The following is a 14794-nucleotide window of genomic DNA, read 5'->3' as shown; positions in this document are numbered from 1 at the left end:
TTTTAAACTTCCAGGATATGCCTTATTTAAAGTTAGATATATTACAATAAGATGCATCAAAATGATTCATGTCAAGAGTTCTCGTGGTTCCATTTGAGGATCCTTGTCACGTCGTGAGGGAGCTCTGTGCGTGAATACATCACTATTTATTTTCAAATTTCATATCAATGCATATATAGGTTACATCGTTAAAAACAACTGATAAGATTGTTTTCGCTTATCTCATTGGGTCCAAATTTAAACTTCCTCTTTGGTTAAGCAATATAAATATTCAACCAAAATGTTTTGCTTCAATTCTGAATTTTTGGGAGGTAGTTCTGATTTTTAAAAATGGCATTATTTTTATCGATCTATATATTTGGGTTTGTCTGCTTATTAGAGAACCAACTGTAAGTATTTTAAAGTATTAATACTTTATTGCTTAAACATATTATTCTTACAGTGTGTTATAATCTATTCTGGATACGTTTTACGCACATAAAGAATGAATAACACAGTGAATATCTTAAATTTCAATTTTTTTTTAGAGATCGACAAATTATTCGCTTTATTTTATGATGTGGTTAGACCAATGTTTAAAACTTTCATTTCATATCATAAGTATATTTCGTTTTAAAAGGCAAATAAGTAGTTATTATATTGCAAAATCCTGATTTAACCGATTGTCAACATTAGTGTTGAATGTGATATATTTTAATTCATATGAAATATCACATGCAAATTAATCACGTTTGAGCGGTTATTCTTTTAGGTTTCTGTATAGCTATTAATGTACTGACGATAAATATTTTTACAATTTTCAGTGTTGCTCCATGCTATACTGAAGTGACATCCGTCTCTTACACACAACAAAGCAGATGTATTTGCAGAATTTGGGGCCTTTGGTAAAAGTCGACATGTTTTTAAACATAACTATCTAAAAACAAAATTGTTAAACCTGTTTTTTGTTTAAAATTGTTGAATTATTGGGTAGGAGCAATAATATATGAAAAGACATAAAAATATGATTTATATAAACATGTTCTTTTTCTACACCAAAAAGGCATATTATGTCTTAAAACATTACAGCGGTGTTATATACCTATACATGTTCTTAACCGTTTTACCAGAGTGTATGTTCAATGATATCTAATAACGAAAAAAAAACTTAGCATATGTATTTGTACAATAAATACATATAACAGATCCACTTAAAAGCTATTATTGAAAATGTATTATATTAAAGTACATTTTGCAATAACATTTAGACGATCGGTAAGTGATAACAAGATATTTGAAATGATAAATTCATTTTCACCATTAGACCTAAACAACCCTCCTATCACTAATACATTTGCCCCTGTGATAAGGAATTTACATTTCACTAGAGTCCCCCTGCTTATCTCTCTTGTATACTTAATTTATCGGCGGGTAGAATTTCAGAATAAGGGAAAAGATATGGGTTTTTTTTAAATCGGGTTTTCCAAAGGAAAAATTCGGTTATTGAAATAATGATAATGGCGGGCGGGCGGCTGTCAGACGAGTACACTTATTGTATGGATAACTCCTCCTAAAGTTTTCAAAATAGGAAGTTGTTCTTTTGCAGATCATTTGTACATTTATCAGAGGTGTGGATACTGCTAGGATTTTGATTTCTGATAATTTATATAAAAAAAAATACCAGCTGTTGAACGTTTTTGAAAAATTTTACTTATACATGCAGGATACCCCTATTGACGGATAAACCTCAGAAAGTTTTTAAGATAGGAACTTTTTCTTTTGCGGATCAATTGTACATATATCAAATGTTTGCGTATTACTTGGAACTTGATTTCAATTTATTTATAACAAAAAATATCCGACCGTTGAACTTCGCCATTTTTTTGCAGAATATTGCATATAGGTTGCAGCTGTTGTACTAAATAAATAAATTCCTTCTACAGTTTTCAAAAAAGAAATTTGTGCTTTTGCAGATCAATTGTACATATATCGTGTATATTGCTATGAATTTGATTTCTAATAATTCATGAAAAAAATACCAGCTGTTGAACTCAGTCATTATATGGTAAAATATTGCTAACAGCGTACCCTTATTCTCTGTAAAGGTAGTGTTCATCAATTCAGGGTTGACAAACAGATTATGAATACTGTTCACCAAAAAAAAAAATGAAAACCCGGTTTGCTGTCACATTGACAGCTTTTCTCTTGTCTAGAAATTCAAACCCTTACTTTTATTAAAAGCATTTAAAGAAGTTAAAACCTTTTAGTGGGTTATAACGACAACAAAAGGGGCGGAAATAAAACGGGGGCGATATTAAAACCTGTATACAGTAAATTGTTTTTGATATCATAGTACAATGTGGAGAAGTTGGACCGTCAGCACATACTCCCGGTCTAAACGATGCTGCTCAGGCTATCAAGGCTGGGACTGCTCAACGCGTAAGTACCGGGTCACTTCTTAATTTATCGTTATATAGAGCAGTGGGAATATTTTGTAAAGTAACTCTTCATTTTGTTCTTGATTTAGCAATATGCAATTGCCAACATGGTGGGACCTGTGTAGCACCAGGTGTGTGTAGATGTCCTAACGGTTATTCAGGAAATAGCTGTGAAAAACGTAAGTGTCGATCTAAGTTTTTTTCTCAATAATTTTTTTTACTAAGACTAAAATTTGATTTTATTGTGCACGTGATCATAGTGTCCCTCTCAGCTGCAATCAATTTTGTAAAACAATAGTAGGAACTAACTCAGATGCTTATGTTCATATTTAATTTCATTGTCTCTGTTTTTAAATCAAGCAATTTGTTTCCCGCCATGTCAACATGGATACTGTCGCCGACCACAACAATGCTCCTGTTACGGAGGTTACTCGGGGAGTCGATGTGAAACACGTTAGTATGTTTGGGGGTATATGATAACCTTTATATTAAACCTTATTTATTTATGAAAAATTTCACGACGCGTTTATGCTATTGGTTAAAATGCATTTCACTGAATGGGAAAGACTTTATTGTTTTTGTTCTGAAATGTTCTTTAAATTATCGTTTGAAATAGATAACTGAAATGAATAAACGCTTTTTTATAAACAAAGATGAAAATCAGGATGTGGAACTACTTTCTGTTACAGCTGTATGTTACCCATCTTGTCAGCATGGCGGGAGGTGCGTGAGTCCTAACACCTGTCACTGTCCCAATGGTTACTCTGGACACAGTTGTAATATACGTATGTTAATCATCATATACTTCTACTTTAAATTGTTACAGGTATTCTAATGCATTCACGAAATTTTGTACAGGTTGAAATTTATTATTCATTTGGATATTATTAGTTAGCTTGTTAATATTTAGATAAAGAAACATTGTAGCAACTTACGTATGTAGGTAACACAAACTACATACAGATGGTATTATTAAGTACAAACTTTATTACACTAATGTAGGCATAAGTATTTACTAATCATTATACATGTAGAACTATTGACATTGTATACCATAAATCATAATGCATACCTCCATGAATTCTATATCAAATAAATAAAATGCTAAATAAAAAAACATGTAAGACGGGTCTTGAAAAAGAGAGATAAGCGGCATAACTTGAAATACCTTTTCCTTATCGAATGACAATGATCAGCTGTGGTACCGCCAAATAGTTATTGATAGGATCTTATTAATTCCTTATTATCTCAATATCTGCTCTAAACATCGTTCATTAACCAGTATTGTACACCATATGAAACTAATTGATTTTCAACCTATTGCGATTTTTAAAATATAAAAATGATTTTTTTAATTAATATTATTATCTAATTATAAGCTATTAGCCAAACTACATAACTTTGTGAACATGCAAACCCTTATGCTGTGGTCGAAAAGATATAATTACGCTAGAGTATAAAGTGTTTCATTTTGATTTATTGTTTCATCTGTGAAGCTATTTGTCGACCCCCCTGCATGAATGGAGGAACTTGTGATGGAAACCGAAGATGTCGATGTACTCCTCAATACACAGGTTCATCATGCACAAGACGTATGTATAATATTATACAATAAACTCAAGGAATGTCAAAACTTGTATATTTCTTATTCTTATAGTTCAATAAATGGGAACAAAAGTCGATGTGCCCGTCTTCTTAAGTTCAAGTATTTTCAAAAAGGACTTCTTTTTATTTCAATTAATAACTTGATGAGATATATGAAATATATTCAATTTGGTGTTTTGATACAGTGTGCACAATTAAAACTAATATATTTTGCTTCTTATCAAATGGAAAGGTTCTTTTAAGGTTCTTATAATTCTATTGCACCTCCCCCTTAAAGAGCAAATTCATATCCTTTATTTTGGATGGTAGTGAATCAAAATCAACTAAGAATATTCATTTCGATATTGATTCATTTTCTTTTGCAAAATATCAGTTTTGAAAAACGACGGAAAATGATTATTATCGAGAAAACCCATACTACTAATCTTAACTAATATATCTGTACTTTTAATTTCTTGAATTCGAGTCTGTAATGGTTTCTCCAACTCAAAGTATTTTTCTTAGTTACCTGAGTCACACAAGTTACGTATTGCCAATGGTCTTTAACCGTCGTCGTGCGTCGTTCGTTACCAATTTTACGTTGTTATCTTTTTTTAAAACTGCAAGGCCAATTGTTACAACTTGCGCTTTGGAGAATTTCTAGGATACGGGAAATCTAATTACTCATTATTCTATTTGTTTAATGTGAAATTTATTACCTCACTTCCCCAGGCCCTGAAGGGTTAAATGGGTTGCTCAAAAATTAAAAAGCTGTTAAAGCTTAGTAATTTATCTAATTTAACTTACATATTTAACTCGGGTTACCTAGGTACATGAAATATTTAACTAAACATTAAACTCAAAATAGCGAACCTGTTGTTGTTTGCTTGAAGAAAAGAGGGAGTATACAGAGAATAGAGATGACTGATTCAATTGACGATCAAATCCGATCCAGGTTTAGTTTCAAACGAGGATCAATTCTATATATCACAAACCTGCCGCGTGATGACCTACAAAGAGATACTAAAAGAAGTCAGTCAGTTGATACCCATTGCATTTATCATTTCGGTCACCTCTGCCCAATTTGCATTCTTGTGCGAATTGGTAATCAAGTTGCTTTGCTTAGCCTTCAAAACATCTTCATTTTTCTCAACAAATTCTGTCAATATGCTGATTTCTGACCGTGACTAATTACTGCTTCTTTCTCGCTTACTCGCCATTGTCACTGTCAGACGATAGGGTAAACGCGCGTGCAGACGGCTTCAACGACGAGTTAACTAAGTTCGCTCTGTTAAATCATAAGTAACTAATAGACAATTAATAATATTTCGAGCAACTCAAAATGAACTCTTAGTTATGTGACTTGCCATTAAAATATTAACAGCTAGTTACGGTTTTGACTAAGAGTTAATTTAACTGACGTTTGTGCAACCGTATCCAGGTATCTATTACCAAAGGTAAACCATTTTGGGCTCCGTGAATTAAGTTATAGATAATCCAAGATTCCTCCAACTCTTGCCCCCTTCCCTTTTATGAAATAATGTTTGCAAACATCAAATAAAAAAAGTCGGCGACAGTCAAAGATGTCTCTGGTTGGGGTTTAGACTCCAAAATGAAGCATGAAACTCCCTGAAAGGTCCATCTACGGGGTAAAGTTTTTAGGTGACCGTCAATGCCGTGTACCTCTTGTTAAGTTCTCTATCTAAGGTCCGGAGTCCTAACCACGCATCCAGTTGTCGGAATAAAATATGTACCATGATACAAATGTTTTAGACAATTTAGATGTTAATAATCCTTTTCTTAATTCTATTAGATAATAAAAATTTTTTTTCCAGCGGTTTGCCAACCTAGTTGTCAGAATGGCGGTACATGTATAGCACCAAATCAATGTGTTTGTGACGTAACATACACTGGTCCAACTTGTGCAGTTCGTGAGTTTTCTATACAAATCTGTTAACTTTGATATAACATAAACAATAAGAAACATTTCGGCTATCATCTAATATCATTTAAAACTGTTTTTATGCTCCAAAATTACATACTCTTTTTATTGTGGTATATTTCTGCCCCTAAATGCTAAAGAATATGTCCACATGCTAATTATGATAATGAAATTTATCATACATGTTACACAATTTTCCCTATTCATCAACAAATAATTTTCAAATCATTTTTCAGCGCTTTGTTCCTACCATTCGCCGTGTTTCCCTGGTAGCTGTTCTGATTTTATACATTGTCAATGCAATTCTGGATTCACTGGATCATACGGACTAAATCGTTGCAAAACAAGTATGTTTGTGAATACCAGCATAAAAGCATAAATATGATACATTATAATAGTATATATAATTACATTTTCAACTGTCTTTGTCTGTGATAACACTACGAATCAATTTTGGACCCTAAAACCCAAAAACTTTATAAAAAATGAGTGACACAAAATGTCTTACAATGTAACCGAAAAACGATATTGGCTGCGCCGCATAGTAATACGTAGCATGTGCTACATAAAAGATAGTGGTTTTAAAAAAATGTTGTTTTAAAGTGTACAAATTGGAAATAATATAAATATTAGTAAAAAGGAATCTTCTTGGAATATTATGAGGTCAAATCTATCATAAAGCCCTTCGGGCTTTATTGGATTTAAAGACGCCCCGACTGAAACTATCACCTCATAATACTCAAAGACTGATGAATCCTTATTCATTAATTATACACATTATTAGCTTTACATTGTTATTGAAGTATAATTTCATTAGATCATGGCAGTCTTGGCCGATGAATTTTAATCACAATATTACTCGTGATCTGATTTCTGAGAGGATACTTTTTTTTTCAGTGACAACAGACATGGCACCTATCATTACAAAATGTTCATCCTATCTGGCATTCATAGAAAGGACTGGAAAAAGGAGAGAAATGTACAGGTTTGCAACAGATTCCTCGAAACCGAACTCTACCGAGATCGACACGCTGTGGATTAACCAGAAAAGATACAACTTTTTTAACGTCCGTTTTTCTGCAATGTTTACTCCACCTGGAAATATGATGCGTCCAAATTATGTTCAGGAGTTCAAATTAGGCATTGTCTCGGGCAAGATTCAAGTAGATTTAACAAAAGTGGACAGAAATGGTACGGCTCTTTGACCGTTGTTTTTACTTTAATGAAATGAATTACTATCTAGTCTCATTTCAATTCATTATACATGTACAGTTAATGAGTAACTTATAATTTGTAGATCCATCAAAGCAGTTTGTGAGTATAAACAAAACGACACTCAATTGTCCTTACAACCCCGGATCGTTAAACCCAGACACATCTGTGTATTGGTGTAATTTTACAGACAGCAACTTTGACAGACTTTTAGAGCACGGAGATAAGTAAGTATTGTTCGATTTACAATTTATTATACATACGCTAATTTAAAAAACAAACCTAGAAGTAGATTTCATCTGACTATTCAAATATCGGAGGCATTTTTTAAATGACCCATTCTTTTGATACCATGGATTTCTTTAATTTCATTTCGAACCTTTGAAACATCGTTTGAAATTAAATGGTTTTATTAACAAATGAAAGCGATAGTGAATGAAATTCTTAGAATACTGTGTTTATTGTATTTGAAGTTTAACTATATCTGTGATTGCAACAAATGGAGGCTTCCGAAAACTAAATAAACCAAACTCGCCAGTGCAAGACACATTTATTGGACAAAAATCAACAAAGGCTACAAGGTTTAGGTTTGATTTTGTGAAACCTCAGCATTGTATAACTGACGGTAAATGTAACCAGACACCATTCACAGTTCTGCAGGATATCACAAAGGTACATGTATTTTATAATTATTGAAATCTGGTTATATTCATTCCTATGTTTAGGTATTATTTAAACAGCGAAATATGATTTTACTCTTTACTATCAATTTTTAAACCTTTATGCAGAGTCGGCTATCTTTCTCCTGGGATGGATGGTCAGATGATATGTCTGGTGTCCATGGTTTTTCCATCCAAGAGTTTTTATTAAAACCTAATGGAAATGTACAGCCTAATCTAACTGAGCCTGACCCATGGCATGCCAAAAACACGTTCCAACTAGACGTGGACGCTAGATCGTTTCATCACACTCCTTCAGAACCAGGAATGTATTCATACATTTTAAATGTGATGGACACCGCGAACAATACTGAATTCGCTAGAAGTCTTGTTTTATACGACCCGGACTCAACAATAACGCTTGCGAGTAATTCATCAAGTTTTACGGTTGCAAGTGGGGTTAAAGAAACAAACTACACATGGCAAGATAACCTTGACAGAAGCATAAACGCTGTATGGAAAGGCCATTTTAGAAATAAATTCCAAGAAGACAATAAGCTCTTGATACCTGTAAGCACTTATATGAACTATGATTTCTATACAATGAAGGCTAGATACGTTTTGCCTTTACTGGATGATATGGACGGTAATAGGACTTTGAAAGGAATCAAAAACGTCCATGGCATCGTACGTTTTGAATATGCCTACAGAAACGCTAACCAGGGAACGGACAACCCGTCTATTTGGTCTGCCGTCGACGACATTTTTTCTGAGACGCAAACGTTTAACTTGAGCCGAAGAGATGGAGATGGCATTAACATTTGGGTTAAGGCAACTGATGTAATGGGAAACACAAAAATAGATCAAACCCAAATTTATTTCGATTCAACGCCTCCACGGCCTTTGACTAAAACGGATGTTTTATTTACTCCAAATACAAATGTTTCGAAGTACCCGTTTTCAAGTCGGTAAGTGTTTAAAAGGTATCCCACTCATAAGTGGGGTTTTGCGGAAATGTCGACGGTTATTTTGTTATAAAATTTTATAAACAACATGTACATACCGTAGCAGAAAATTAATCGAAAAGTAATCCATTTATTTCCATTAAAATCCATATTATACCAGTACTTTACAAGCATGGATATCTACTAAAAATGAATATTCTTCGTATTATGCAACTTATATCATTTAAATTTCTTTCATAATCAATTGTTGATGAAATTTCATGTTTATATATGTTAAAAAATTGACTTAAATGTTGACTTACTATGGAATGAAAGACTCAATACGTATTATTATACATGTAAACAATTCCTTTGATCGTAGAATGATTTCTAAAATCTAGTTTTTACATCCCAAAAGAAGTGTGTTCTCCCTCAGTTGTCTAAATGATCGTCGTTGATAGTTAAAGTCAGACATTTTTTGCAAAAATTCAAAATCAGTGAATAATTGGAATTTCTTATGATATACATGTACAATTGCATACTTTATTTTGATGATATAGTCTAAAAGTGTTGACCCGTGACGAAGATAGTGGAATATATAGAGTGCACTGGAGGCTGATCTCAAATAACAGCGGAGTTGTGTTTAAATCAGGATTCATCGAAGGAAACAAATCTAAGGTTTGTCTAAAATTAAAAATGCTTCACCAATTCTACAACCAGTTTAATATTGCACTAAGCAAATGTTTTGTTTTGACGAAAACCAAACCTTCCCACAAATTTACATCCCCACGAGCTATTTATACAAGGATTTGTTTAATATTTTTTTAAAATTATCCCGATTACCTTAGTTTTTTGTGTCGTAAAATGACTGATACATTTTAATCTGTGTTTTCAAGTTTAAAAGAGACAATCGATTTACTTATTTGAACAGAAAAATTAATAACTTTTTTAACTAGTATCAAAAGATAACTATTACTATATACAATGAATTGTAACGTATTGAATATTTGAGCAGTCACAAACTGTTAATTAAGCTTTTGACTGTATACATAGTCCGGATGTCACAATCCAACACGATGAAATGCTCCTTTAATTAAGTCATGTTCCTGGGCGATTTTGGTGTTTGTTAATTAGCCTGTTAATTAGCCAAGGGGGCACTCATCACTATCGCTAGCAGCAGATCTGTAGCATTTGAGTTCCAAAGTTATGTTTCTCGTGTTAAGTAAAGTTTGTGGAGTTATCCTTTTTTGTTGTAACTTTAAAAAAACAAAATAGAACTTGCTACATGTACCAACGAAATTACGTCCCCACGAACCAGGAAAATTTTGACGAAAATTGACCGTTATGAATGAAAATGATTTCACAGTAAAAGGTTTTGCAATCTAAATAAATTCATTTTATACTAACGAAGAAAATAGGTAAATATTGTGTGAAAACTGTGTTTTTAAGAGTTTAAGAGTTTAAAATATATAAAATATTTCTTACTTTAACGTAGCATGATGCTATATAATAATCTTTGGAATGAATGTGCAATTTTTTAACAGACTTGTCATGGAGTGCTCTAATTTTACATACCCTTATCTCATTATTTAGTCTGATCCAGGCTACTCAAATGGTTACCAAATTCCTAAGGGAGAATTCTTTTACAACAGTCATATCTTGGATATTAACAACTGTTGGATGGTTGTTGCTAAAAAGGAATTCCAGACGGAATTTGTGATGTTGGAGTTGACTGTTTATAACATGGCAATGAAAGCTACGCATTACAATCATACAGTAAGTTTGTTTGTCTAACAAAACCGAACACAAAATGAAGAAACAAAACATAGCTATTTATGCACAGAAAAACGCCATAAGATTCAATTTATCACTGTTTTTTTTTTATTGAAGATCACAGACTTGGCATCGCTTTATGGAATGGACCAATGTGTGTATATTTTTTCCGACAACGGAAATCCAATGCAAACACAATTATTAACTTCATAAAACATTTTTCTGTATGTTTCACCTTATAATTTTAATTTCTCATGATTTCTTTCAACGAAAGATTCCGGACCGATGCATTTACACGTAGCCGCAACGTATGACAATGGAGTAAGTTTAAAATGGACCATAGCCCCAAGCTGCTACAACCGAAAGAAAACAATCCTTCAATGTCAGTCATCTAATGGACAGAAATTTTCTTTTAATATTTCAAATGACGCCGATTGGGTGGACTTAACTGGACTGGATTCAGATACTAGTTACAATCTATCCTTTGTCACAAAATATAACGGAGGTGAAGTCAGCGATCCAGTTCTGTTATCTTTTAAAACAAATGAATCGCCTCCCACTTTAACAGGAGGAGCAATTGCTGGAATAGCTATAGGTAAAATTGAGATATTCTTCGAACGCTCTGCTTTGAATCTCTGTGAAAAGAATTTATTTTTAATATCCCCTACCCACTTGTCAACCAACTAATTGATTAATATCTAAAATGTAACGAAATGCTGACATATTCTGGAAACGTGGATTTAACTGTTATATGAGTACGTTCTTTTTTCTGTAGTTATTCTACTATTACTTGGTGGTGTGATTTTAATGGTAACAATGTGGCGTATGGGGCGGCTGTCGAGGATGAAACAGGGAGTACAAAGACGCGTTACAGTGGTTAGGACAAGGATCAATAACCGTTTCTCCTCGGCACACACCGTATGTTATTCATGTGAATAATCTAATTCTGGTTGTAACGCCTCACTTGATTGGCTTAACAAAATTCATTTATATTAAAGAACATAATTGATTTTTTTTAATTGGTTCCTTTCTAATTTTAATTGTACAAAATTAAATTATTCGGAATTATTTTAATTTCTATCTATGTTATAAGAGTTTACATAACTTGGAATAGTTTACAACTTTTATTTAACTGCTTTGCGTTTTATAAAGTTTAAAATGATATATACAAAATCACCATCAGTATGCTGATAATTCATTCATAAAATGTGATATAGTGCATATAAATACAAAATGTGCATTGTTTTTAATGAATTTTGATTAGAACCCAGCGTATGAAGATGATATTTACATATATGGTAACATGGCAATTAATGAAACCAATAGATGGGTTCTACCTTCATCAACGATCGGCATTGAATCTCTTATAACAAGTGGTAGATTTGCAGACATATACAAAGCTATGTACAGACCTAAAGGCAACAATGAACGGAAAGGAATAGTGGTTGCTAAGATATTGAAAAGTAAGTACAATTAAGACGCCTTATCATTAAAATTATTCATGTAATTATTGTGTGCTCTATGTTCAAGTTTTAAAGCAAACATTTGAAGAAAAAAAATCTTACAGGCGGCTATTCTGAGGAAAATGCCCTAACGATGAGAGCTAAAATAAATTTCTTTGGAACGGAAGTTGGAGAACATCAAAACATCCTCTTGTTTATTGGGGCTGTTATTGACAACAATGCAAGTAAGCTAGTTAGTAATAACTTCGTTTAGAAATTAAATACGTAAAGATTATATTCAGTATATATCGGAACATGAACCATCAAACTATTAAACCGGTTTGTAGTGGTTTCTTTTTTTTTTTTTACAAAGTGGGGCCATATATGATCCTGGAATATTGTGAAAAGGGTCAGTTACGAGACTGGCTAATGCAACAGAAAAATTCAACTTCAGAAGACACGATAGAGCAGCTGTATCGCATTATTTATGGCATATCTAAGGGAATGTGCCATCTTGAGACCAAGAAGGTTTATACTTTTTACTTCCGCATACCTCGCATTACCCTTGTATAATCTTTCATACATGCAACATGGAATACCTTCTCTTGGGAGAGAGAGAGAGAGAGAGAGAAGAGAGAGAGAGAGAGAGAGAGAGAGAGGGGAAAAGATTGGCAACTTAATTTTAATATTCACCCAATCGCATGATGAACATTTTAATATTCGATACAATTTACTTTTTAGATTGTACATAAGAAGTTAGCAGCCAGAAACATTTTGCTAACTGATGAACTCGAGCCAAAGATTTGCGGATATGGACCTGAACCCAATCAGAAAGAAAACAATGACGCCGACGGGAATGTTAAATCTGATGATAAGGTAAAGCTTCTGTTTAATCTTTAGTTACAAGTCTTAGTATAGGGTAATTGTAACCTAAACTGTTATGTTGCATATGCTGATATATATGCATTATCTAAGAATCAATTATACAGAGTTACATTTATTTCTTTTGTCATTAATTGGATGAAATTATACATATTTTCAATCATTTGAATTTAGTATTTGTATCTAGATTAAATGTTTTTGTTTTCTTTTTTGAATTCTAATTTTATTTTTGAAATCTCTGTCAAAATATCCATCCTATTATTTTTTTATTAGGAGCGTATTCCTCTAAAATGGACAGCCCCTGAGTGCCTGACAACCATGAGAGATGCCACCACCAAAAGCGATGTGTGGTCTTTTGGTATCGTTGTCTGGGAAATCTTTAGCTTTGGTATTAAAACAAATCTATAATATAAATGACAAATATCATGGAAATAAAAACTTGTTTTATTATCCAATTTATACTTGAAAAATGGATTTTCAATAAATAACTCTTAGATTTATTTGTCTATAATTGTTTGTACAGGAGAAAGTCCATATCCAGGTATACGAAGTCGGCAAATAAAGGAGGAAATCAAAAACGGATATAGGATGAAAAGACCCGAATTTGCAAATGATTTGTATGTAATGCAATACAATTTGGTATTGATTTATGATTAAATTACGCATGATTACATTCGGTGTCGTATAGTTAAATAATAATTTTGTGATTATTATATTTTTTGTTAACTTAAATATTTTAAATGCAATAAACAATTATGTATTTATGTTTCAGTTATTACAAACTGATGCAACACTGTTGGCAAGCCAAACCGAAGCAGAGACCAACATTTAAAGAAATCATGGGAGACATTGGGAAAACCTTCAGTTCTGCCCCATCAGACGAATACTATTATTACTCTGAAAAGTAAAACAAGTCCCTTGATTTTCGCCTTGCAATCATGGAAAGGATTTATTTTTAAGATGACTTCTTAATGACTCCTTTTTTAAGAAACACGAAAATATTGAATTTATAAATCGATACTCCAGACACTGTTTTGGAAAAAAACCCATTTTCTTTTTAAAAACGATATAAAGAATTTAAACTGTGATGCAAGAATAACAAACAAATACATTTCGAGAGCTTGATAAAAAATACATGTTAGTCTTCCATAACTTCTCAAATTTGTTTTGAAAGAAAAATATACTTAGAAAAAAAACCGCATGGTGTTATCAATTTATCAATTGTTGATAATTGCTTCAAAAAATAAACTTTAAATTGATGATTAAATATTAAGGAATATACATACATTCTCATAAGCACAGTAGTTGAATATGATGATTTCTTAGATAAAGCTGGGCACAAGAAATAAAACTGTTTTTCTTCATCATCATTACCAGCCGGTATATCATGAAAACCACTAAATATATGTCATGTATGGATTAAAACTTGCATATGCCGTAATTAAGTCCAGTTGTGTTTTGCTTGAAATAAAGCACATATTTTTAGAACAAGGAATAAATTTTTATCCTTTTCCTTCATACCCCCTCTAGATCTGATTTTGATATTACCCAATTTGTTTATGATAAATGCAATTATCAAAATATTTACAGTAGAAATACAGAGTTTTTATGAACAATTATGTAACCATTTTCATCATCTTATAGTTTCCATGGACAGCAAAACCTAGTTCATTCCGTGTCCCAATCAATACTAGGGATGTTTGTCGCTTTCATTTTTAATAGGGCATGGTCACGATTTTAATCGTTTAATTTTTCTTATTTTAATGTTTACACTGCTATAGGAATGCATATCAAATGCTCAAATGAAATTTGAGAGTCGGACGTAAAGTTATTACAAAGATGCAGGGCTCACAATTCTGTCATGCAAACAAGGCTCGTGTTCTGTTTTTGTTTCATATGTTCAAAATACCAGTAAAAGTCTTTATCAAGGTGAATTGTC

The 14794-nt window shown here is 32.4% G+C and overlaps 1 protein-coding gene across 1 annotated transcript; it reads left to right on the top strand.

Annotated features, from left to right (window-relative positions):
• The first annotated feature begins 262 nt into the window (after positions 1-262).
• LOC105348641 (uncharacterized) lies at positions 263-13884 on the top strand. The gene is made up of 25 exons (XM_034467746.2): positions 263-389; positions 804-884; positions 2333-2418; positions 2507-2596; positions 2778-2870; positions 3107-3202; positions 3914-4009; positions 5837-5932; positions 6180-6290; positions 6841-7134; positions 7241-7382; positions 7629-7827; positions 7944-8782; positions 9319-9436; positions 10352-10534; positions 10649-10685; positions 10806-11126; positions 11307-11449; positions 11796-11994; positions 12099-12218; positions 12347-12501; positions 12715-12849; positions 13129-13243; positions 13379-13472; positions 13628-13884. The coding sequence occupies exons 1-25, from the start codon at positions 331-333 to the stop codon at positions 13761-13763; spliced, it is 4038 nt and encodes a 1345-aa protein (XP_034323637.2). The 5' UTR covers positions 263-330; the 3' UTR covers positions 13764-13884.
• The last annotated feature ends 910 nt before the right edge of the window (positions 13885-14794 follow it).

The sequence above is a fragment of the Magallana gigas genome, chromosome 6 (genome assembly GCF_963853765.1).
Source record: "Magallana gigas chromosome 6, xbMagGiga1.1, whole genome shotgun sequence".
Taxonomy (NCBI): Eukaryota; Metazoa; Mollusca; class Bivalvia; order Ostreida; family Ostreidae; genus Magallana; species Magallana gigas.
The sequence above is the reverse complement of the archived record's forward strand: the minus strand, read 5'-3'. Positions and strand labels throughout refer to the sequence as shown.